Source organism: Crassostrea angulata, chromosome 5, assembly GCF_025612915.1.
Source record: "Crassostrea angulata isolate pt1a10 chromosome 5, ASM2561291v2, whole genome shotgun sequence".
In the NCBI taxonomy this organism is placed as follows: Eukaryota; Metazoa; Mollusca; class Bivalvia; order Ostreida; family Ostreidae; genus Magallana; species Magallana angulata.
The window spans coordinates 10,150,277-10,176,841 of record NC_069115.1 but is presented as its reverse complement, the minus strand read 5'-3'; the positions used below and the strand labels follow the sequence as shown (position 1 = coordinate 10,176,841).

At 33.3% G+C, this 26,565-nt stretch overlaps 1 protein-coding gene across 1 annotated transcript; it reads left to right on the top strand.

The window, feature by feature from the left end:
• Positions 1-13,599: 13,599 nt before the first annotated feature.
• On the top strand, positions 13,600-16,778 carry LOC128185567 (multiple epidermal growth factor-like domains protein 6). Its single transcript, XM_052855150.1, has 3 exons — positions 13,600-13,915; positions 15,976-16,034; positions 16,540-16,778. Exons 1-3 carry the CDS (start codon positions 13,815-13,817, stop codon positions 16,776-16,778), a joined length of 399 nt encoding a protein of 132 aa, XP_052711110.1. The 5' UTR covers positions 13,600-13,814.
• Positions 16,779-26,565: the final 9,787 nt, after the last annotated feature.

Below are 26,565 nucleotides of genomic sequence, written 5' to 3'. Positions count from 1 at the left end.
TGATATCTGGCTGGCCAAATTGTTTACCTTAATGCGCAATCCAGCGAGCTGTTGAAAACTTTACAAGAATTATTATGTATTTCAATAGATATGGAAATTTGATAATTAACAGATTTTTAAAGGACTTTTACCCTTGACCTTTACGTCATTTTGTTTGACCAAGGTTGTTGCTTCTATTCAAACAGGTCAAAAGTCCATATGATAGATGATAAAAAAGTAAGTGATTTTGTGAAATTTTGAAAACTGTAAACAATAATTGCTAGAGGGAGGCCTCAGATCCTTTTGCTATGAATAGATTGAAGAACCCACTAATTCTACTGAAGACAATGGTAAAAAGTTCCAAGTTTTTTATTTCTTAGAGTTTCAGAGGAGTAGTAATAACAAGCACTCCGTACAATAGGGGCAATGATTTTTGTAACTATTTAAAAGCAGGAGCCAAGGGGCTATGTTTTGAAATGTCTTAACATGTCCTACTACATCCATGAAAAAACATTTCTGTTTCACCGTAAACAAAACAGATAATTATTTTTTAAAAAATCATAAATAAACAGATTCTTAAATGACCTTGACTTCAGACCTTTATGTCATTTTGTTTGGCCAAGGTAGACGTTTCTATCCCTATTGGTTCGAAGTCTCAATGATTAATAGTAAAAAAGTTGAATGTAATTGAAAGAAAATTTAAATACTTTCAGGGGCAATAACTGCTTGGCCTTGTATCCTTTCGGTATGAATAAATTGAAGAACCCTCTAAGTGTACCGAAGTCATTGGTAAAACCTCCAAATCTCTATCACTTGTGATAAATAGCGATTAAAAATGGCGGTCACAAACGTTTTAAAATTATCTTTAAAATCTGTTCAATGGCAAAAATAACAACATGCAATCATAAGGTAGTCCAGCTTTGTATTTTGTCATATCAATAGGTGCTGATTCCAAAACATTTTGCTGTCCTTCACGAAAATGACATTAATGAAGCCGATCGCGATTTGAAGTTGCGAACAGCTACATTTAATATTTTTCTTAGAGTTTCTGAAATGAAGTAAAGGCGTGAACACTTTCGCTGGTTGTGACGTTATAACACTTTAACGTAAATTGCTGTTTCATTAATATTATTTTTATTCCTTTAGCGCACTTGTGATAACGTGCAGAAAAAAGTGCTATATAAAGTTAGGTTCGCGATATGTATTTGATAATTCCATGAAAATTTGGTTTTTAAATTATCAATCGCTGTTTTTGAGACCGAACATAACTTGAGTTATTTTAGTAATTATTTAATGGTATTTGTATATGTGTAAAAGCTTGTGCATTTGTTTTTGTTTTCTCTAAACGGCTCTGTTTCTTGCAGTAAACTTTGCTTCGGGAAAATTGGGTAACAATTTGGTTTATAATAACTCGAAATATCTCGGAGTCCTGATCTTTTTCACTCGAAGTTTTTGAGACTGTTCCTAGCTTATAGATCAATTTTTCATCAACTCATAAAGTATAATTTTGCTGTCAATCACATGCACAACATGCGGTTCATACGGCAGTAACGTATGGTTCCTGAAACGTTCTACTTTCCCACAAAAACGGTGAGTGAACGGAGAGCGCACACTGAAGAAACGATGAGCGCATTCTGAGCGAACGATGAGCACACGCTAAACGGAATTTTGAAAGCCCTTATTAACGGTGAACGCACGTAGAGCGCAAACGAAGCGCAAATGCGAGCGCACAGTGAACGATGAACCCACGGCGAACGATATGTGAACGCTATGTAAATGCAAGATGTACAGTTTATTCAGATCTATCGGGAGTTATCCTCACATTGTGTTTCGCCGTAATCAGGAACAAATAACAAATAAACTACGTGTATAAGTTGTTATCAGCATAAATATAATATTATCTGACTGAAAGATAAATGAATCTGAACGAACGGTAAGGTAAACGCTTTGTGAACGCACGATGAGACTTTTGTGAATGTTGAGCGCGAACGGAGCGGAGCGGAGAGCGCAGATGAACGCACTGTGAGCGTTATGTGAACGGACGGTGAATGCTCTGAAAAAAAACCCTCTGGAATAAACATGTTTTTATTTCTCTCAACGATTTTCTTACATCGTATATTGACCGTTGCTTGAGACAACGCTATTTAAACGATAAAACCGATTTTATGACCTCTTTCATGTTGTTGTTTTCAAATCATAGATTTCATAATTTATAGTTTGCTTAATTTGTTGAAATAATTACGATCGAGTCTGGTGCGACGGAAAGTATACTACATCAGTACAATTTACACATTTCAACTACTGTAAATTCCTTATATTACGCGAGTACTTACTTCCGCGATCCCGCTGGTTTGTATCAAATCGCGAGAATATAAAATCGCGAACGCTGAACTTTTCTCCTTAATTCTTTTAGTTTACAACTCTCAGATCCACGAAGGATGCTTCTGGCGATTTCACGCTGATATTAATTCCTCGCGTTTAATTAGGAATTTACGGTATTATTTATCACTTTCAACCCAGTTGTTTCAGTAATACTATACCATGTTATAGATCTGTCAATTTTGTATGTTAATCATATCTTTATATCATAAAAATGAAAGTATTTCCAAGTAATAATAGTTTTTCACTTCACTTTTCATGTAGTGTCGATAATTAACTTAACTTTCGTGAAACAAAATATGTTAAGGACGTTGTTTACTCCGCGTTTGAGTTCTCAAATTCCGATTGTTATTAAGTTCAATGTCATGAGTAAAATTTGTTCTAAACACTAAAAGTATTTATGAGCTGAGTTATGTTTGACATACCATTCGATATTTTAACTATATTATCGAATGAGGCTCAAACAAAGTTGAACTTGTACCAAAACAGAGGGAATCGGACTAAAAGTTTCAGATTTTTTTTTTCACTGAAATATTTTTGTTAGTACTGTAACATTCAAAGTTAAGATTCTATTTGTAAGTCAACACAATTTTGCATATTTCCTGTTGGTTTTATCTCACTTTTTTTGTTCAGATAATCGAAGTGCACGTCAGGTTGATATACCTAGTTTCTTGCTATAAATGTTTTAGTAATATCATCATTCAGTTTTTTGTTAAATTGAATGAAAAAAAGGGTAGGAATTTGAAAACTGATAGAGGAAATTCGGACTGGAATATTTATAAAAATTGTGAATGAAAACTTAATGCTTTGTGTCTGTTTAGTGTCACTGCCATTCATAAACTTTATTTTATTTTTAAAAGAATTAAGCATGTTGTATTATTTTCACAATTAAGAAAATCTCAATAATAGTGTGAATTTTTTTAGCGATTTTTCTTAAATTTTCAAGAAATATTCAATGCCCGTTATCTCAAAAAGTAGGTCATTGACCTACTTTTCTGAAAGTGAAAAATAGCATTACCATGACCGGTCTTTAACACATATTAATAGATGGTTTTTTTATCATCAGTGGATTTTTTTATTAATCTGAGTAAACGTATACCTTAAACAAAAAGAGAACACTTCCTCCGCTTTATGTCGATTGTCGTTAAAAAGATTTTTTTATATGGCACTATCTGGTTCTCAACAATTATCCATAACCGATTAAACATAAAACAATTCAAGGTACGGTAATGACTGTTTTGAATCAAAAATTAAAAACATATATTTCACATAATATGCGAAATAACCTATATTGGTTGCAATGGCTATCTTTCGTCACCGGTGGTCATATAAACACAGAAAACTATTTAAAGACTCACCTTTAACCACCTGCTATTTTTAAAAATACAAAACAATTTTACCTTTTGACCATAACTTCGTACTTGTGCGATACAATGATATTATAGTCTTCGGAATCAAAGTTGTGCTGTTTTCATTTAGTTTGTAGGATCTATGGGTAACAATTGATGGAGTCATGTTGCCTTGAAAAAAAAAACCCAATTAAAATGTTTCAAACGGGTCTGAAAATAATTCTTGAAATTTTTGTATTACAATTGTTGATGATTAACTAAATATACCTTTTCTATGGCAAGAAAAAAAAATAATTAAGTATACCATCAGAAAGAGTACTACATCCAGTAGACATATCACACTGATCTTTATCACATGTGCATAATTTTTGACATCTTTTTCCATATGTAGGAAATGGACATTTCTTAGTACAGTTTAGTCCAGTATAACCTGTCATACACACTGTAATTATAAAAATTAAAAAGAAGATAGCAATAAATAATTTGGAACGTTAAGCTTATGTTCCTTTACTTTTCTTATTTCTTTTGTATAATAACCATATAAGGAATAATCTATATACCTTCGCATGCATTGGTTTTGAAGTTCCATATATATCCTTCACAACAGGATTTAAAGTCCCTAAAATAGTAGTAAACCTGTTATCATTATATATATATATATATATATATATATATATATATATATATATATATATATATATATATATATATATATATATATATATATATATGTAAAAGTATCTCTGACGCATTGCTATTATTTTAATTCTAAATCCAATTTATTTTCGTTTGATTACATTGGCTTCCAACCGAGGCAATAGGAACCCGTTAGTTATAAGAACTTTTCCAATCCCACTGAATTACTCAATAACATATGGTCAGAACAACCGCTATTTATACTTAAGGACGTTGGATCCTGCGATCAAAAGTCTAATTTTTTTCTAAAGTATTTTTTTAACATGTACAGACATAGCTAAACTAAAATGCAAAACAAAATTTTGGGGAATATATGCTCCTTTTGGTGCTACGATGTATCTAATATGACCTTTTTGCACTGAAAGTGCAAACTGCACATAAATCCCTGTATAATTTTTTATCGAAATGAACCATGGTACATTGTATCAAATACAAATTTACATTATTAAGAAGTAATGAAATTAAAATTATCACGAAGAAAAAATTTGCAATTTCTTCACCTAATTGATATTTTGAGCTTTTTGCACTGAGCCCCCCCCCCCCCCCCCCCCCCCAACTATTTTTATTCATAAACGACCAATAATGCAATACATATATTTAGAATCTCAAACTTTTCTCAAATTTTGACAGACTTTTCAAAAGAAACTTACAAATTCAGAAAATAACACTAAAAGTTTGGGTCTATAATGTAAAATTTGAGCTATGGCATGCTATAAGCTAATTTTAGGGGGAAATTGGAGTTCATTTTTCTTAACTTATATGAAATATCAGTTAAATATGCCAATACATGTCGATAGAAATATTGAAATATTGTTAAAATATGTTTTTTGAAACAACACGAAGATATCAAAATGCATACACTATCAGAAAATTCGGTCTGCACTGAAAATAAGAAAGCTAAAATTACGGTACTCTAAAACAACTGAGTTATAAAAAAAGTTTTTTTCTTCTTAAAAACCTTCCGCCACAAAATGTAGTCCGTTACTAAACTCTTTAAATATGTATTTTTTCCTTAACTATTTCATTACATATAGTTTATTTGGCAATGTGAAAAAGGAATTTACAAGTAGAATTCATATATGACACAGAATTTTGTGCATGTAACCCAAAATGGCTACCAAAACAAGCTTAAGAGGAACGAACCTCTTTAAATGACATCACAACTTTATGTTTTTACAAATTATATTTTACAGAAAAGGAATATATCAATTTAGTATCTTATATTTTTGAAGGTATGACGTTGTCTGTTTGAAATAGAATGCATATATTCTAGAATGCTAGCATATTGGTAAAACACCTTAGGGTCAATTAATGACAATGCATTGTTTGGTTCTATATAAACTTTTACCTTTTGAATGGACCTATTACGACCCTATTACACGTGTAAGAGATTGATTTAACCTCGAGTTTTAGATACATTTAGAAATAAAATATCAAATATAGACAAAAGTGAAAATTGTAATCATTTTTAAAGAGCGTCTTTATCCTTGATCTTTAGGTAGAAGCTTAGAATTTTAACGCGAATTACCTCTAGTTATAAATAAATTTATATTTAAGGCCTTTACAATGAAAGATGCTACACATATTTCTCAGTGATAAAATTCTAAATCGCACAAAGATTAAATGACACAATAAAAATATGGGTTTCCAAAAAGTTAAGCAAGTAATAATTCTTCTAGTTTTAGTACTACAGTACATGATGCATCAAAATAAATATTATTCTAAACTGAACTTGTAAGCAGAACAATTTGACTGACATGCAGACATTCATTCTGATATATAAATGATTTTAGGAAAACCTTTAAAAAACATACATAAGTCTCTAAAAAAGTAATCTTTTTAATAAACAAATTATGCAAGAATTGGATATATTGTCCGCGTTACAATTAAGAATATTATTATGTTATTTACTCACGCTATGCATTCTGGAATATCGCTGCCGACTGCACTAGAGCATAAGATAAATATCAAGAGAAGAATCATTCTAGGCCCCGCTATATATTAAAAAAATACGAGTTGCGTTATGAAAACAACTGCTGGGCAACAAATCACAGTTAAAAATGCCCGGCTTTTTTGTCCTTTGGTTGGAGTTTTAATTTGATTTCCTCTTTAGTTCGTTACACCGTGACCTTAAAACAATATCATTGCTTATGCTATGGTATAAATAGAAATATTAACAGAAACGTAGCATCGTTTTTGAAAGTGGGGGGGGGGGGGCCAGACCCATCCAAAAAATCTTGACAAGCAAAAAAGTTTCCAAAAATCTTCAAAATCCTATTCCGTGGGGGGGGGGGGTTACGGTAAACTATACTTCCAAAAAAAAATTCTTTCTTTCTTACCTACCAAAATTGTTTTCCCTCCAATACGTGAAATTCCTAATCCGTGGGGGGGGGGGGGGGGGGGGGGGGGCACCTATTTGACTCCTCAATTCCTCATTCTCATATAATTTTTTTACATACTTCCAAAAAAGTGGGGGGGGGAACTCCATTATAATTCATTTTTTTCTATGTAAATTTTAGAAAATTTGCTGCTGCGAGAAAAAGTGGGGGGGGGGGGGGGACCAGGCCCACCCCCCTGCCCCCCCCCCCCCCTGATTAAATATATTGTTTATATCAACAATTTTACTTTAAAAGACAAACAATATAACGTATCTATACTTATAAATTAAGACATTTTGCAAATAAACTACAAAACACCTGCACCAGAGTACCTTTGGTATTTCAACACATGTGTGATGATGTCCATAAGGTAAAACTGAATATTAACTAATACGTTATTATTGAGAAATTAATAAAAAAAAACTACTTTCATTTTCGATAAACAAGCCTGAAATAGCAAAATCGAGAGTAAGGTGTAGACACGCTTCGGCAAATCCAAGTCAGGGATATGATAATATACACTTGCAACGAAATAATATTGAATAAATACGTTAAGAGTGAAAATATTTACTGTGAACCTATTAAGAGAATACTTAAAAATTAAAATTTGACAAATTTTGAGTAAATAAAATGAGTCAATTCGTTTCTTTATTGGGCGATTTTAGTTTTGATACTCATTCGCTTGCGAAGCACGACCTCTGGTGAGAGAATGGGATAGAACTTTCCAGAACATGATAACCAAGAACGCGGATTGACTAGTTAACGAAAAGTATAGGACGAGTTCATCATGCATCGCGGGCAGTTAACTAGTTAACGAAAAGTATAGGACGAGTTCATCATGCATCGCGGGCAGATACCTTGGGTCGGATTTCGATTAATAAAAAAAATAAATAATAAATTGTAAACATTAATGAACATATTATGATATTCTATGTCTATATGGATCAGTGATGTATGCATAAAATGGGAAAGATTAATGGGACCCCCTCCCCCTCCAGATTTTTTTATCTGTTTTTTTTTATTTGGAGCTGTAATAAAAATCAAATTAAACTGAAAATAGAACCACATTTAGAGAGAGATACACCAATCTAATTAAAATTAGACGTTCTGAATCAGCTAACGCTTCTCAAACGTTTGAGAAGCGGTAGTGGATTCAGAACGTCTAATCTTAATTAGATTGGATATACACTAAATACCAATTCACTGGTTTGAAATAAATACAATAAAAAACAGCAGTTTTTTATTTTAATTTTTAAAAAATACGATAAGGGAAAAATCGGGCAAAGTCTATAAAAAATTGAACAAAGAAATATGGTTCAACATTTTAAGCATTATATCATAATAATGTGTAAAGTGACAATTCCCGCGCTTCCGGGGGTTATCATCTAGTTATATTATAGTGTTGTGTTGTGCATGTACTATGCCTATATAGTAGTCAGAGTTCGATACATAGTGCACGAGCCGGAGGCGTAGTTTAGGCAGAGTACATGCACAACACAACACTATTGTTATTATTATGCCGACTGTTAAATATACTGACGTGCTTTGCTATAAGTAGCTGTGACGTTTGAGTGTTGACTAGTCCCTAAAAAAAATCACCGGGAAAGCAAGCATTTGTTTTTATTCAAATTAATCAACTAATTTGATTGTTTATTTAATCAACAAGTTGTTGAACAATAAAAAGTCAACAAAGGTTTATGTTCTTTTCAAGAAATGAGAGACGTTAATTTGACCTTACCGAGAAAACTGGAAATGTTTAGCAGACGAAATCTCGTTTTTTTCTTCTTTTACATTCTTTATCAAGCGTCATTCATAAAAGCGTTTTTGTGATTCTCATGTAGAATTTCTTGGAAAAATGTTCAATCAATTAGTTCTAAGGTACCGTAGAAGCAGAAATATTTGTCGAGGATTTAATTTCGTTATTTTCGTTGGCAATATAAATCAACGAAATTAAATCCATGACGAATATTAAACCCAAGTATTCAATAATACAGAGTTGTAATGTTTCTTTTTTATTGATACACACACGTATTTACATCGTACATAAGATCACGATCACCATTGATATTGATGTACATGGATCATCTCAGAACATCGACATGTAAACGTTCGTTAAAATATAAACAAGTATTAAAATGCAGGATAATAGTTTTACCGTTATTTCTACATGTATAGTATCTTGCTGTACATAGATCTACTTACGGTAATTATGACACGTTAACACCCAAGTGCCCCCCGATATTCCGGCTAGCTGAAACCCGTTATGTATACACCCATTGTCTTTAGACAAAACATCAAACGCGTGTAACAGCCAAGTGGCGTGGGCGGGTTTAATTTCACTGACACGCAGGTCAATACTAATTTTCTCCACAGGTACACCGTTAGAGAGCTGTGAGGAAACTTGTTCAGAGTACCAGCTAACGAACTTTTGTTTTAGTATCGACTTAAGTTTTCCGTTCACGGACCGATCACATGGTTGTAGTTCTTCGGTAGTAGAAGGCGGAGCAAATATCGTTCGGATTTTGTTTTTGTGAAGCAAGTTAATAAATTACTAGTTGGGACCATTTTTAATCCTGTTTGATCAAAATTTATGATTAGTTCATTTGGATTGTTATTTTCTTTCACACATTTTGAAATTTCATCTAGAAAATCTCCTTTTATTATTTTATTTTTTTATCTTTTATTTTTTCAAAATCATCGGGCAGTTTGCAAGCGTTTTTTGTACCTTTTCTTTCATTCTTCTCATTAACGAACGGGCGTAATAACGGTTTATATCCATGTGTCCACCGTTTTCTTTCAAAAGCGCCCGGTTCTCAGCGCCGACTATTCCTTGGGCAGCGGCAACAACGATTGTTGTGTTGACTACACCTCCGGACGTACGTAAATTTTTAATGAACTGTTTTACTTCATCGTCAATTTTTTCGCCTAACATAAGCGGACGGCCACGCACTTTTGTTGGCAGGGTTTTAATTTCAGCCAAAATTCTTTGTTCTAAATTAGTTTTCACTTTTTTCGTTAATAATTTCTCATACTACGAATTGTAGTTTCTGAAACTTGTTTTCCAATTTCCTGAGAAATCTTCCTTGATGCCTTTGTTACACCAACTTCCTCGGCCAATTTTGCATATTTCGCCCGTTGTTCAGGTGTATAAGAGCCATATTCCCCCCGTTTACGTTTGCAGGGTCTTGACGGCGATGATTTTGGAGAATCAGCCAAACTTTCTATTGCATTATTGGCTGCAATTATAGCAATCGCTTCCTTTCCAGTTGAAGCTTGACTCGGCGAAGGAAGTCCAGGGGATGAAGGTTCAGTTATTTTAGAACTTTTTACCTACTTCAACAAAAACATGTTTGACATCAGGAATTATATATAGAATGACCGGGAATTCGATTCAATTGTAGTAAATTAAATCGTAAGAACTACTCAGCTCACTACTGAATTTTGCCGTAGGTAAGAGACACTCAAATCGGAATTTATAATTCCACGCGCTTGGTTTATACGATAACTGCATACAGAGTTATCGTTCGTTATGTACGTATAAGATTGTGATAAATCATTTTGACAACTTTTAATAGATTAAGATATGACGAAATTAAATCCAAACGAAATTTTATTTGGTTTAAAAACAACGTAATTTCAACCCAATGAATATATGTGCTTCTACAGTATATCAAAAACTTTAAGATTACCGTCAATAATGAAGTTTTTTTTGGAAAGATTAATAATTTTAATTGCTTGATGTCAATCGTATATATCTACGTTTTATATATATAAATAAATACCATCAATTACATTATCGGCTGTTATAGCGTAGCGGTAAGGCGTAGGGATTCAAATTAGAATGATTTTAGCGACGTGAGTTCGAAACCCGCTGTCGGTGCTTGTAAGATTATCGTTGAAAACATGTGCCGTGCTCTAGTAGACAGTCACCATTCAAAGTCTATCCTGAGATGTGCTTGTTTTTGTGTTACGTGCAGTGAGTGCAATTGTTTTAGTTTCAACTCCCAGACAGAGATGTGTCGGCTTTATATTTCGTGTGATCCTTCTGATGGGACAGTTGCTGAAGATGGATGGAGATCATACAGCAACTCATCGCTACAACCTGTTACAGGCCTATCATTTTTAGGTGTGTGTTTATCTTTCAATTCAATGTTTTTTTGTTTTCTTTAATTTATCAAACTGTAATACAATTATGGAATTATTTTTTATCAATCGACATTGTACCCAACGTCTAATCAGTTTAAAGAATGCACATGTCTACATGTGTGTATGGTGTTCATAGTCGCAACTGATATTATATACATGCATATCCATGTTTATACATGAATTTAACATATTTAAGGTATACCGTTTAGCAAAGGTTTTTTAATATGTAAAAAATAGCTACAAAATGATGTTTAAAGGTCACCTTTTAAATGTTATTTAAAACTTCATCGATTATTCATATATCATTAGATGTGCATGCCATCATTGTATTATTTGTTTTGTCTGTTTAGGTACAACGCCTAAAAACGAATATGACTTGCCATCATTGGATGAAATAACATTCTATTAATACCAATACAAAAACAACAAAGGTGCCGGTGAATAAATCTTTATATCATATCAATTAGTGTTTTTATGTATTCATTTTGAATAAAAGAATGCATGTAGCATCAAAAACATATTAATTATATTGAAATATGGATGGCGATTTACCCTTTCAGTAATCTTATAATCTTTTTGACAAAAAGAATTTATTACTGGTAATGTAAACAAATTTAAACTGACTGTACATTGGGTTTTTTTCTAGTGTTCTTCATCTACATTAAAGAAAATTTTCTTCAAATTTTTGTTTCATTGTTTAGTGCAAAAGTTACATAAGTCTTCTAGAATATTTGTTTCATGTTTCATACTTTTAACGACCAAACATGCTGTGAACATTTAATAATTAACGAGGCCGAGTACAGAACGAGTACGCACGCTTTCGCGCAGCGTTTCATTTGTATTGTGTCGTCATCTTTTTGCTTGGTTGACGCCATGGCGTGATAGTTTCAACTGCAGGTATTCAGAGAAATTGTTAAAAATAGCTCGTTTGATGCGTAAAATTAATGTTATATTGTGGAATAAACATAAATGTCTTGAAGTATAAGCTATATTTGGGCTCGGGTCGAAAACATGAAGAGGGTTCAGCAAGCCTAGCCCTCTGTCACGTTTTCTTAACCCGCCTAATTATAGCTCAATTTATATATTTCAAGACAGTAACCATGTATTTTATATATTTATATAAATGACCTTTAATATGTGATGTTATATATCTATTTATTTCTTAAATACGTCTGAATGTTTAATAATACTATAAAGATCACCATTTCCGCCTTTGTCAAATAAAAAATAGCCATTATCTGACAAATCTGGGAAATTGGGCATACAAAAACCAACTTTGATAAAACACCTGGAACAAACCAGGAGGTAAGAGGTTTTTTTTATTTGACCATTTGATACCTTTTAGCAATATCTTTTAAATGTAGAACAGAAAAAGAATTCTATAGGGCAGAAGTTTTAAAAAAATGTAAAAAATGTGCAAAATTTATACATTTCAAGGAAAATCCCATAGGGTCCTATGTTAAAAATTAACAAACTTTGAGATGACCTCCTAAACAAACGGTGTGGAAAATGTTTTATTTTTTATCTTAAAATAATAAATATATCAGTAGAAATTCATGTTAAAAATTGCATTCAAAAATCTAGGGCAGAACAAATTAGACCCGGCCTCGTTAATGTGAAAACACATTTAGTACATGTAACACTTGTTAATTCACAATATGTCGGCTCTTTTTACCAGAGAGGGTCGCCCTAAATATAATTAGACTTATGTATGCAAAGAAACGGCAACGACTCGTTTACACACATGTACGTTTACTTCGCTCTCTCGGAGCAATATGTAAAGAAGAAGGGAACAATGATAATTATTAATTTATTGAGTTTATGCATAATGATTTTGGTTGATAGAACTACTTGAGAGTCCTTTGTTTGTCACCAATTCCAAAACATTGATATCATTTTATCCGTTGCCTTAAAAAACTGTCGGAGAGGGGTACATCGTATAGCTGTCATTTATTAAAACGGACAAGTTCGCGCATAGAATAAGAAATTAATTATACGTCTGGATCGATGTCGAATGCTGGTTTAATTGTGATTTTATCTTTTGCTCTTCATTTCCTTGTCCGTATTCAAATAATTCCAATCAATGAACAAAACTACATAAAGGGAAATAAACAATAACACTTAATTTTGTACGAAGGTCCTTATTCGATCTAAATATATATTGGTCTGAAGCACCTTAAAAGTGTCCATTTCCAAAAAATCTAGAATTAAGCTATATTAAAAATGTCGACTGGGATTAGGATTGGAGGAGCTCTTGGAGGATTTACAGACATTCTCAAATGTGGTTATCATAAACAACAGAATACATACTGACAGTAATTAATGTTTTAAATCTATAGAACATCGTTGATGACCGTGGTGTAGTTTTTTTCTCTATAGTTGACTTCTATAATTTGATGTACAGCAAGCTAGTAAATGCAGTATTTGCCAGATTAAGTATGAAAATATTAACTCCTTGAAAACTATTGTCCTATTTGTCATGCATATGGATAACCATTTAATTGTAAACCAGCGATGTCAGAATCCTATGTTTGAGGAAATTGGATTTATAACTTCAATGCATCTTCAATAATGACGTGCGCGTGAATGTCCTTTGCCAGTGTACTTCCTCAAATCAAAAGTTGTGTTATTTCTAACGCGTTTCCTTAAAATGGTATCCTTTATTACATCGATTAAAAACATGCACGTTTTATATCAGGAAATGCTAAAATAATGAGAAGGAAACAAAAGACATGCGAACCAAGTTCAAAATACATGACTTGTGAGAAAATGGCTTAGAGAAATGTTTTATTCTGTGATTCAATACTCTGTAGTACAACATTTTAAAATGAACAATTCTGGGAAAAAATAACAAAAAGTTGAACGTGTCTAAATAACGTCAGAGGACATGTTTGAAAAGATCCACAATACAAGCTTCAGACTCATCGTCATACAGATACAGATATTTGGAATACGACACTCATTTGAAGACATTCCTAGATGTTTAGGGTGAGGGTTGTTTGTTTCCTTTAGTTTAGTTTTTTCTTTGTTTTGTTTATTTTTGTATATTATTTATTTCCTTGTTTCGTTTTTGTTTGATAACCATATAAGTCTTTCACCTGACATATGCTATTAAAGTTGTTTTTGTATCAAAACGATTAAAAAAAAATACAACTCTTTTTATTTGATAACAACCTTTGAAACAATGCAGACTAACTTTTATGTGTAGCATTTGTAAGGAGCTCGACAGTGACAACAGCAATGTGATATCAATTAAATCATCCCCAGACAGTTTAAAGTTGTCAATTTACCTGGATAAATTATTAAACATGTACGTAGCCATACATCTTCCTGTACGTCTTGATTTGTATTAGACATTGAGTCGCCGTTGGTTGATTTAATGAGCAACGGTGTTTTAAAGTTTTTTTAAAGTGCAGATTATGATAATGGGTGCCCATTCTTAAACTGTAAAGTTAATTGTCCGAGGCAAACTATTCTAAATTTAGAAAGCTTCTCTATTTATTATAAAGTTTTCAAACTAATCTAAAAAAAAGAGTAAATGTCTGATATTGGATATGTAAATATGATAGATAAATAAAATGCACACCGTATAACTGGTTTTTAATGCTGGTGCAAATTTTTGCGATTTGATTCAGCAATAGGTATATTTATTTTTTGTGGTTTTCATTTTTGCGATTTCACTTTGACACTAATGTCTATTTTTATTGAATTTTATTACTAGACATTTAAACAAAAAAGTTAATTTTTATTTTTTGCTGGGAAAGAGTGAAGAAGTGACTACTAACTACGGGGTATTCATTGACCAATTATCGATACCTGTATTACGCAACGAAGCGTGAATTCGGACTCTATGAAGAGGCCTCGAAAGGGGTATTTTTATGGGGACATTTCATGACGTATTTTTTGCGATTGATTTTTTTTGCGATTAAGACTTGATCGCAGAATTTCGCAAAGAATAGTACCCCGTAGAAAAATCCAGTTATACGGTATTAAGAATCTAGAAAAGACTGCATATACTGTCAACTAGATATCTGAGTAGATTCAATATTAACTAAGGCAGCAGCTTTAATTGTAGGTTAGAACTCATACCGTCATTTATAGAAAAAAAAATTCTTTAGAATTCATTTATAACTTATTATCTCATCAAGGGTACCGTTTCCATACCTGTTGGTTTCTTTTCTTTTTACATAAACACACCTGCCACTTCATTAAAAAGACAATTTAAATCAACATGCACATGAAGCTCATATTTAGATATATCTTACTTTAACAAACTTTACCTTTATGATAGAAAAAATTAACAAGAGAAAAATAATTTCTCAATTACATGTAAACAAAGATTAAACCAGCTAAAAATCTGACGAGTTATATATCCGGGGATTCTCGGGATTCGTTGTACAATTTTTTTTTTTGGTATTATTATATGGGTATCTTTCTTAAAGTTTGATTTTTTAAGAAAAAAAATGAAAATGTTATGACTTAAGTCAAGATTTTGATTTTACTAAAGATTATAATTAACATTATTTTTATTTTGAATGTTCGATTTACGCTACATTTAAAGTTTTGTAACTACTTAAGAGATATATAGACATATTTTGAAAGAACCTATATTTCCCTTTTTCCATGTATTCAATCACGTCAAATAACTTTGTGTACCAAGTTTTAACTTTAGTCAAATACTGCATCATAAATTGGGCCTGAAGCAATAGAAGTGGCGTTTTCAAAGAAAAAAAACAGAAATAAATGCAGTTTTGACAAAACTTCAGGCTAACTAAATCTGTATAAATATGCTTAAGCGATTATTGGTGAAAACAATAACACCTTAAACAGTGTATAATGATGCTTTAGCAAAAGATGGTAGAGAATAAAAAAACAACTTAAAGGATGCATGTAAGTTCTTTATTTAATATTTGTAACGTGTACTTCTTTTTATGTACACTAGATATTCAATTACCCCTGTTCTACGACTATTTAAAAAGAGACAAGGAGAAGGAGTGTTTGTCGTGTTCTTTTTGTTTACATATCTAATTTACTTTGAGCTTTTGCAGATATCCTTTTGAGTGTTGTCCTGGCTACATGTGGAATTATAGAAACAATATATGCGAACGTAAGTCTGGTCTGAATTAACTCAATATATTTACTGCAAACCAAATAAGTAGCGATCCTGATATCATTAAACAACAAAAATTGGATGTATGTGCTTATTATTCACCTATTGTGTGAACCGTTTTACTATAATAATCCAGCTACAGTGATGTCGTCCATGATATACAGTTCCATAGCAACATTCTTTTTTTTAGATTATTTTTCATTCGGTACACAGAAATTTACAAAAGTATACAACTACTGATGTTTCATTTTTACATTAATGTAATCTGACTCCAGTAGCCTGAATGGTTGCATGTTCGTATGAGCTGTTCAAATTTACGCAAACCTTTCACGCTGTATTTAATTTATGGAATTAATAAAAGAAATAAGACAGTTTTAGGGAGGACGGGAATATGCAGTAGAAAAACTTTTCAAAAAAATATTCAGACTTACCCTAAATTGCTACTGACTGTGTATGTTTAATAAAAAAGCAGCAATATTGGTATATTTTTATTGTTTTGCAGAATGCATGGCAGGTTACATCGGAAGAAACTGTACAAGTAAATGTCCCTTTCCTTATTACGGTATAGAATGTCAGCAGACATGTAACTGTAACCAGTCGTTATGTAATATATCCACTGGATGTATAGTGGCTGCAATGCCTTCTGGTGTCGGTACATGTAAGTACTGTGATCTTAGTAGATGTGTATTTACAGTGTTTTGTGTTCTTGTGCTTGCGCCAAGGGTGCATTTTTTCACCTGAGTAAAGTTTTCAAAAAAAAAAAAACAAAACTGAAGTATAATAGGATTATGACGGCAAAAATAAATATCTTAACTCTAAAGTGAGACAAATAAAAGTGTACGTGTTATGCACTATATTTGACTATTTAAAAACATGATACTTCAAGTGTGAAAATCCTGCACAGTGCTTACTACATAAATGTTTTGTTTTTTATTTTCATTATGTTCAACAATAAACAATTTTAGACAACTAACTCTTTTCTTACATACAGTTAGGATTATGTTTATACAATGCTAACATTTCATTTTACAGTTAAAATGTTTTTAAAATGAATTTTCTACACGAAATCTGGACATGCTTTTCCATATTGACACGGATTTGATTTTAAAAAAAGAACTGAATTTCATTTGTATGCACCATGTGCGGATTGTTGTTAAATGTAGAATTAAGAAGTCGCATTTATAAATTGTGGAATTCCATAACTGGTCTTAACACTATATAGAACCTTCACTGCAAACAATTCAGATAGTATATAAGTGAAGCAGCCAAGTTAGACCTTTCCTATAGTTATGTAGATGTCTATCGAAGCATCAATTACTGAAAAATCAAAAATATTAAAATTCAGTTCATCTTTAAATGTACGTTTAGCTTGCACTTAACCGAAATGTTAGGCAGATATCGTTGTTGAAAAACGATAAATCACATGATTTCATGTTTCATAACATAGATAGTTATTGATACAGGTACATGATTTATGACATTACACATTTAAATAGCAAATGAATATAAATGTAATTATATTTTGATATCATTTTTTTAAAAAAATATCATTATGTGATTTTCGTTCCTTGTCTGTGTTGGCAAACAAAACATCAAACAAATTAATGGCTAGGGTTATAACTGGAGAAGGACCTAAATCGTGTTTTTTTGTTGTTGACCGATGCAAGGTAGGTTGCCACTTAAAAAAAAATTAATTAGCTTACATAGTTTTTTTTTTTAGATTAAAGGAAAACATTGCTCGTACAATTATATTTGATTAGTTGTATTTTATTTTGCGAGTTATGTTACAGTTTTTATGAACCCTGTATTCATTAGCTTTAACTATTAGATCGTGTACCGTTTGGTCAACTCCAAAAAGTTTGATTTGGAGATCTATATATGTAAAAAGTGCAGATAAAGAACATACATGTAAAAAGACAGAATTCAACATGGATTGGAGTACGATTTAAGTACATATGTAAAATTATCCTTAAACCTTTTTTTACCACTGAATTTAAAGTGCTAAAAAGCTATTTTGGTCACCAATCCTAGTAAACATAACGACGAAACTCTGTGACTAGATTGACCTCATTATATATGAATTTAAAAGATACATATATACATGTACGAATCAGTTATATCGGAAAAAACTTATTCAAATTCTTATCTAATTATTTATCAGTATTATTCTTACATCTTCTATCGATCCTACCTGATCAGTGCTAGTTCAATAATCCTACCTGGTCAGTGCTAGTGCAATAATCCTACCTGATCAGTGCTAGTGCAATAATCCTACCTGATCAGTGCTAGTGCAATAATCCTACCTTGTCAGTGCAAGTGGAATAATCCTACCTGGTCAGTGCTAGTGCAATAATCTTACCTGATCAGTGCTAGTGCAATAATCCTACCTGGTCAGTGCTAGTGCAATAATCCTACCTTGTCAGTGCAAGTGGAATAATCCTACCTGGTCAGTGCTAGTGCAATTATCCGACCTGGTCAGTGCTAGTGCAATTATCCGACCTGATCAGTTGTGCTCATGAAATAATCCTTCCTGGTCTGTGCTAGTGAAATAATCCTACCTGGTCTGTGCTAGTAAAAAAATCCTACCTGGTCAGTGCTAGTAAAAAAATCCTACCTGGTCAGTGTTAGTGAAACAATTCCTACCTGGTCAGTGCTAGTGCAATAATCCTAACTGGTCCGTGCTAGTAAAATAATCCTACCTGGTCTGTGCTAGTGCAATAATCCTACCTGATCAGTGTAAGTGCAATAATCCTACCTGGTCAGTGCTAGTGCAATAATCCTACCTTGTCAGTGCAAGTGGAATAATCCTACCTGGTCAGTGCTAGTGCAATAATCCTACCTGATCAGTGTTAGTGCAATAATCCTACCTTGTCAGTGCTAGTGGAATAATCCTACCTGGTCAGTGCTAGTGCAATAATCCTACCTGATCAGTGGTGCTAGTGAAATAATCCTTTCTGGTCTGTGCTAGTGAAATAATCCTACCTGGTCTGTGCTTGTGAAATAATCCTACCTGGTCTGTGCTAGTGAAAAAATCTTACCTGATCAGTGCTAGTGAAATTATCCTACCTGGTCAGTGCTAGTGCAATAATCCTACCTGGTCAGTGCTAGTGCAATAATCCTACCTGGTCAGTGCTTGTGCAAAAATCCTACCTGTAGATTTGATTCATAACAATCATATGAACAGAACGGTTATGTTTGGTCGAGTATACATTCACCATATTTCTTTAACAGAGTACTTTTGATCTTTTTATTTCATATTTTGTTAATTTTTCAAAATTTGTCCAATTGTGTCTGTAAAAAATGACGTTTATTCGTTAATATTTTTTTGTGAATGCAATCTTAATTTTCTGCATGCGTCATTGACTTTTCACAACTTTTTCTATTTATATATTGCCATTTATTTTGAAAAAAACTCAACCCCCATAAAAAAGTTAAAAAAAAACCACAACCCCAACCCTTAACCCCAACCCCCAACCCCTTCCAAAAAAAGACAAAACAAAACAAACAAACAAACAAGTATCTATCGTTTGAACGGTCGAAATGGAAAAAGGAAGTCTAACCAATCAGCTATATATTCAATTGTAAAAATCGGCATAAGGTTTAGATTGGACAGTACACAGGAAATCAAGTGATACATACTTTTTCAGTGCTTTGAACGTTTTATAGAGTTCTTTCAGTTATCTCAGCAGCTGAGTTTTTAGAATATCGCTCTTGGTAAGAATGCTATTCATTGTTTTTGTATGTTTGTTTTGTTGTTGTTTCTAATTTAAAAGCAGAGCTCGGTTTAAATGGGTTCTTTAAGTTGAAAAAAAATCTCCAATATGCTTTTCCCTCGTTTTGAATGGCAAACTTTTTATTACATGTTTTAAAATATCCGAAATAATGATTGTTTGAAAAATATTCCTGATATTCACGTCCTTTTTAAAAGTAGTATATAGTGTTTTTACAATTTGTTTAAAAGAACAAATTGAAAGCTAGGTAAATATTGATGCATTGTTTTTAATTTAATGTAAATAGGTCAACCTTTTGTGAAGACTGGAAACCTTAGTAATGACGGAAGATATATTACAGTGCTATCATATTGAATTTTTAAAAATTATAACTTTTAGATTTGAAATTTACATTAAGATAAAAGTAGGAATGTCAATCTTGTATGATATTTTTTTTAATTTATCTACTTAATCAAACAGCTATGTACAGTTTGATAAATTTAGAAATATTTCAGTGCATAAGTTAACCAAAATGACTTTGTTTAATTGCAACTTCTTTTTGCTTTTTAAGAAGAGCAAGTGGATTCTCAATACATAAGCATTCTTAACGGTTTTTTTTTAACCTGTTTTAGTAATTTCTGATAAGTCTATTATAGCCAACTTAATACATGTACCATGTTTGGAATCGAATTGCAACAAAGATTCATCTCTCTCTGGGAAATATCAACAATATCATTAATCACCTTGAGCAGGACTGCTGAATCGCGAGGAACTTGTACAGAGTAAGTAATTAATCAATAGGAAATTTAAAAAAGAAGTAGTTGGCACAATATCAATTTTGCTTTTTTATTGTTAATATACTTGAAGGTTTTTACACTTTTTGTCTATTTACAGGAACAATGGCGGATGCTGTTTCGGTTATTTTAGGAGTTCAACGACCAACACGTGCAAGAGCTCGTTAAAATCATTTAAAGTATAAATTAGAATTATTGAATGTCTAAAACGTTATATTTGGTACAGTTGTGGAGATATAATGTATATACTTATAGTGAAGTTATGTACATTTTTTCACAGAATGTATGCCTGGGTACACCGGACTCAATTGTTCTACAAACTGTCCTTATCCTACAGATGTCAGGGATAATGTGGCTGTAGCAATGATACATGTGTGATAAAACTCATCCCATACCATATGTTTATTTTATTAAAAATCATAAATTGCATAAACAATTAACTAAGCTAGGGATAATTCAATATAAGATACTTAAATAGTAACGTCAATTCTTGTGATAATCTATTTTACACTTACATTACGGTTCAAGTATACAGGTCAGCCATATTGGTCCTTATTTCAAAACGTATTTCACTAGGGTTTACCTGATAGGTTTATCACCTGTAATTTTATCCAATAAGGTGTATGGTAGCATTTCATGGTTGGCTGATCGTTTCTTTTGTGTACTCACACTATATAAAGGCGTGTTTCGAGTAGTTCGGCGGACTGCTCGCCTTGCGTCCACTGCTTATAGCAGCCTACTTCCCGGGTAAGCTCATCTTCCCGTTCGAAGCACTTTATACCGACTTCGGTATACATTTTGATGAGGCACTGTTCAATAAAAACTAATTCCTTTCTCTCAGAAGTTTATCTTATTCAGACTAGGCGCCATAGTGTAATTAATATTTGAATTTCGAGCCCGATATAAATTATCATAAATACGTGTAGGAGTATTTTTTTTCACGTTTCTTATTTAAACTCTGAAGTGAAATTTGTAGTATTTTCATGGTAATTTTTGTCATTTTCATACCTATTTTTCATTGATTTGTTCAACTGGAGGTACCAGTTTATCATCTACATTCATCTGTTATAAAATAAATTTGTTATTAATTTAAAACTTTGATTTTTGTTGACTTCATTTATTTTTGCTGACTACTAATCAGCAATTAGGGATAATTGGTAGTCACCCCCGTACCCGACTGTCCCAGGAGCAGGATTTATCCCCCTCTTGGGGTAGCAGTCTTATTACATTTTTGGTGGCCAGTGTGGGGGGTGACACTGTTATTCATTAAAATTTGTGATCAAATTTTTTTTCCTTAAGTCAGCATTTTGTTTTTCAAAAGTTTGTCAAAGAAACATTCAATATGAGTTTAAAAGAAAAAGTTACTTTTGAGGTGCAGGAAAAAGAGGAAGACGCTTCCTTCTCTTCTGAGAGAAATTGTCAGCAAACTGATTTGAAAGCTAATGATTCTTTATTAGACCTGTCCCCTAACAAAACCTCTGAGCATGCAACTGATACTAACTTTGCACCAAAGACTGTTTTGAAACACAGCACACCAAAGTCTAGACATCTAGACTCCAGGTACAACAGAGATATGTATGACTGGGAAGAAAACCCCATCTATCAAGGATCCTCTCAACATGCTAGTCAGCAAACACCACCCATGTTCGACAGAGAATTCTCAAGAATTGACTATTATGATGATAGTTACAGGTATGATGATAGTTACAGGTATGATCAGCAAAACATTCGTACTGTTCCGGATACCTATCCGTCAAGTTACCTGCAATCAGGTGCCTACAGAAATTATGACTACTATTTACCACGTGATCAAAATTCCTCTGGTTACCAAACACAAAATCAAGGGAGTCATGCATATTCAACAGGATATCCTGTTTCTTCCTCACAATATCAGAATGCTTCAAATTTTGTAGAACAAACTCCATACCATTCTACAACTCAGGTCAATGCAACATCATACACAAATGACCCTTATCAAAATCCTCATTATAATGCTCAAATATCAAATACTTATCCTCAGTCACAGATTGCGCCTCAACGCTCAGTTCACAATGCAAGTAATCTTGCATATCAACCTGTACAAAACTCAAATGTTCAAGCTCAGACCAATACTCCTTTTTGTATGTGTGTAGGACAGAAAGAAAAAGTCCAGGTTGAAAAATATGATGATCAAAAGTGGGATCTTGATGATTACATGACACATTTTGAAATGGTAGCTAATTTGAACAAGTGGAATGATGTAGAAAAAGCTCAGAGACTAGTGATCAATTTGAGGGGCTCAGCTCAAAGACTTTTAGGGGGTCTTACACTGGGACAACTGAGTGATTACAATACCATTAAGCAAGAACTCTATCAAAGATTCTCCCCTAGAGAAAGAGAGGATGTATACAAGTGTGAGTTTAGAGAGTACAAGAGAAAGTCGGGAGAGAGTGTGACAGATTATGGTTATGCTCTTCGTAGAGTCGCACAGAGGGCTTATCCGCAAATGCCATACAGCAATTTGGAAAACATTTTGGTTGACAGATACATCCATGGGTTAGGAAATTCCGATTTAAAGAAACATGTGCAATTCAGACATCCTAAATCTTTGGCTCAGGCAATTGCGTTTGCCTCAGAGTATGAAGCAGTAGAAGGTCCTATTGATTCAATTAAGAAACCTACAGATGATAGGGTTTTCACAGTGGTTCAGGAATCTGTAACCAACTCCAGTGAAATTCAGGGAGGTGCTCAGTCCAGTCATTTAACTGAGAGAATGGCAGTATTAGAAAGAAAGTTAGATCAACTGTTGAGTGTGAGTGAGTTCAGTGAAAGAGTGCAGAACAGACAGAGAGGTTCTAGTCCCAACGCACGCAATTCTGTTTATCAGAATGGTTCAAATAACTCAAACCAAAGATCATTCTCACCGAGACGACATGAGTCACAGTTCAGGGACAGAGATGGTCAAAGTAATAGAAATCCCAGAGAAATTATTTGCAATTTTTGTAAAGGTGTGGGTCACATTGAAACCAAATGTCGTAAGAAAGCACAACATTCGGAAAACTAGAATGGGCTGATCTTGAGGTCGAAAGTTCAGTCCATACTGAGAAAAAACCAATCATACAAGTTAGGTTTATAGACCAAAAAGAGAACAAAATAATTAACAATCAAAGTAGTATTGGTATTCAGGTGACAGAAAAACTAGAAGCAATGTCTTGTGTTGAAAACAATGATAAGCAGAGTTCAGATTTACTTGCAAATGTGTCGTCGTCCAAGAATTATTTGAGTGTCAAGGTCAACTTAAGGAATGCACCAATTTTAGCAATGCTTGATACCGGAGCATCTGTGTCAATTCTGTCATCAGAATTTTTTCAGGAGTTGGGGATGGATTTTGCTGATTTACAACCCGTCTCTCTTGTTTTGAAATCTGTTAAGGGAGATAATCTCGACATTTTTGGGAAAATAGAGTTAGACATGCAAATGGAAGACAAAGTTTTCAGAACTGAGTTTATAGTTGCCAACATTCATTTTTCAGATTACATGTATCAAGCTCTGTTAGGTCTGAATTTTATGACAAAGTATGACGTTTGCTTGAAGGTAAAGAAGAAAATCCTCAAAACAAAGTTAGGGAAAATTGACTTGTTTTCTCCCAGAGATAAATATGATCAAGCTCGGGTAATCCTGCGTAAAACTGTAACAATTCCAGCTCAATCAGAAATGTTTGTTGAAGGGACACTTAACAGAGAATTGACAGGGGAAGAGTGTCTTCTAGAACCAACAGATTACATTAAGCATAGAGGTTTATTGGTGGCTAAGTCAGTAGTAAGACCACAAAAACAAACAGTCTGTCTATCAGTACTGAATCTTGGTAAAAAAGGCATCAAGCTTACTCAGGATACAATTGTTGCTTCTGTACATGTTGTTTCATCAATTATAGCTCCAACTAACTCTACCGAACATGTGGGTGAGAAAACCTCCGGAAATGAATTCCCTGATCACTTGAAAGGTTTGTTAGATGGTTGTCCAACTGATCTCACATCTGAAAATAAACAAAAGTTGAAAGATCTGATTGTTGAGTTTCAAGACATTTTCTCATCTCCTGAGGGTCCCTTGGGTCGCACTCAGTTAGTAGAACATGAGATTAACACAGGAAATCAAAAGCCCGTGAAAATACCACCTCGTAGACTCCCATGGTCACAGAAAGAGATAATTGATAATGAAATTGACACCATGTTAGAACAAAATATTATAGAACCTAGTAGTGGACCATGGTCATCACCCGTACTTTTGGTGGTTAAAAAAGATGGAAGTCCAAGATTTTGCATAGATTTCAGAAAGTTAAATACTCTTGTGGAGAAGGATGCATATCCTCTTCCCAGAATCGATGACATCATCGATACCCTGGCTGGTCAACAATGGTTCTGTACTTTAGATCTCGCAAGTGGTTACTGGCAAATTCCAATAGCTAAAAAAGATAAAGTCAAAACAGCATTTAGCAGTCATAAAGGCCTATTTCATTTCAATGTAATGCCATTTGGTCTTTCTAATGCCCCTGCCACATTTGAGAGACTGATGGAAACTGTTCTAAAGAATTTACAGTGGAAAAAATGTTTGTGTTACCTTGATGATGTCATTGTTTTTGGAAATGATTTTGAAATAACTCTGTCAAATCTTAGAGAAGTTTTTCTTAGGTTTAGGGAAGCGAATCTGAAATTAAAACCTTCAAAATGCAAATTATTTCAGAAAGAAGTTCAATATTTAGGACATATTGTTTCTGCTCAAGGTGTTCAGACCGATCCATCAAAAACCATAGACGTAGAGAATTGGCCAGTACCTGGTACTCGAAAAGAAGTGAGAAGTTTTCTAGGGTTTGTGGGATATTATAGACGATTCGTTCCGGATTTTTCAGAAAAAGCCCATGCTTTGGTAAATTTGACAAGAAAGAAAGTTCCATTTGTTTGGGATGAAAGTTGCCAGAAATCTTTTGAGACTCTCAAAAATGCTTTGCTAACAACTCCAATTTTGTGTTATCCAAATCAAACAGGGAAATTTATCTTAGATACTGATGCGAGTGGTTTTGGTATGGGTGCTGTCCTGTCCCAGATACAAGAGGGTGAAGAAAAGGTCATTGCTTATGCAAGTCGCACATTTAACAAAGCACAGAGACAGTATTGTACAACCAAAAGAGAACTTTTAGCTGTAGTCACTTTTCTTCGACATTTCAGGCATTATTTGTTAGGTAGAAAGTTCCTCTTGAGGTCCGATCATGCTCCACTGTTATGGTTAAAAAGATTTAAAGAACCTGAGGGTATGATGGCTAGATGGCTCAGTATCATTGACTCTTATGATTTCGAAATGCAATATCGCCCTGGGAACAAACACTTAAATGCTGATGGGTTGTCTAGAATTGTTCCTCGAAGGTGTAAGAATGAGTCTTGTATTGATTGTGCCGAAAAAGATCTTGAGTGTATTGATGCAGAGTCTGAAATTGGGGATGAACATTTTGACTTGAATCTGATTTTTCATAAGGGGCCAGACTGTAATCAGTCTGATGCTGATCAAGATGTCGCTGTTATTGGTCCAGTTCAAGTTGATGACGAAAGTATCTCTCTTGTCCCTAATTGGCTTGATTCTTGGTCTAGGGAAGAACTTCAAGATTTACAAGAAAGTGACATTGTCATCTCACCAATCATGGAATTGTTAAAGAATTCACCTTTAAAACCTCCAAAGTCCCAAATTCAAGGTTTTCATCCAGATTCTCGAATTCTGTGGTGTCAGTGGAATTCCCTTGTGGTTGATAATGGGTTACTTTACAGGATACTGAAAAATCCAGTTAGATTAAGTGGTGAACAAAAACAACTTGTGGCACCTCGAATTTTACAGGAGAAAATTTTTGATCAATTACATAAAGAAAGATCTTCAGGTCATTTTGGCATTGAGCGAACTACAGATTTGATTAAACGAAGATTCTATTGGCCAGGTATAGATAAATGTATCAAAAGATGGTGCGCACAATGTGATCTTTGTGCAAGGTGTAAACCTGGACCT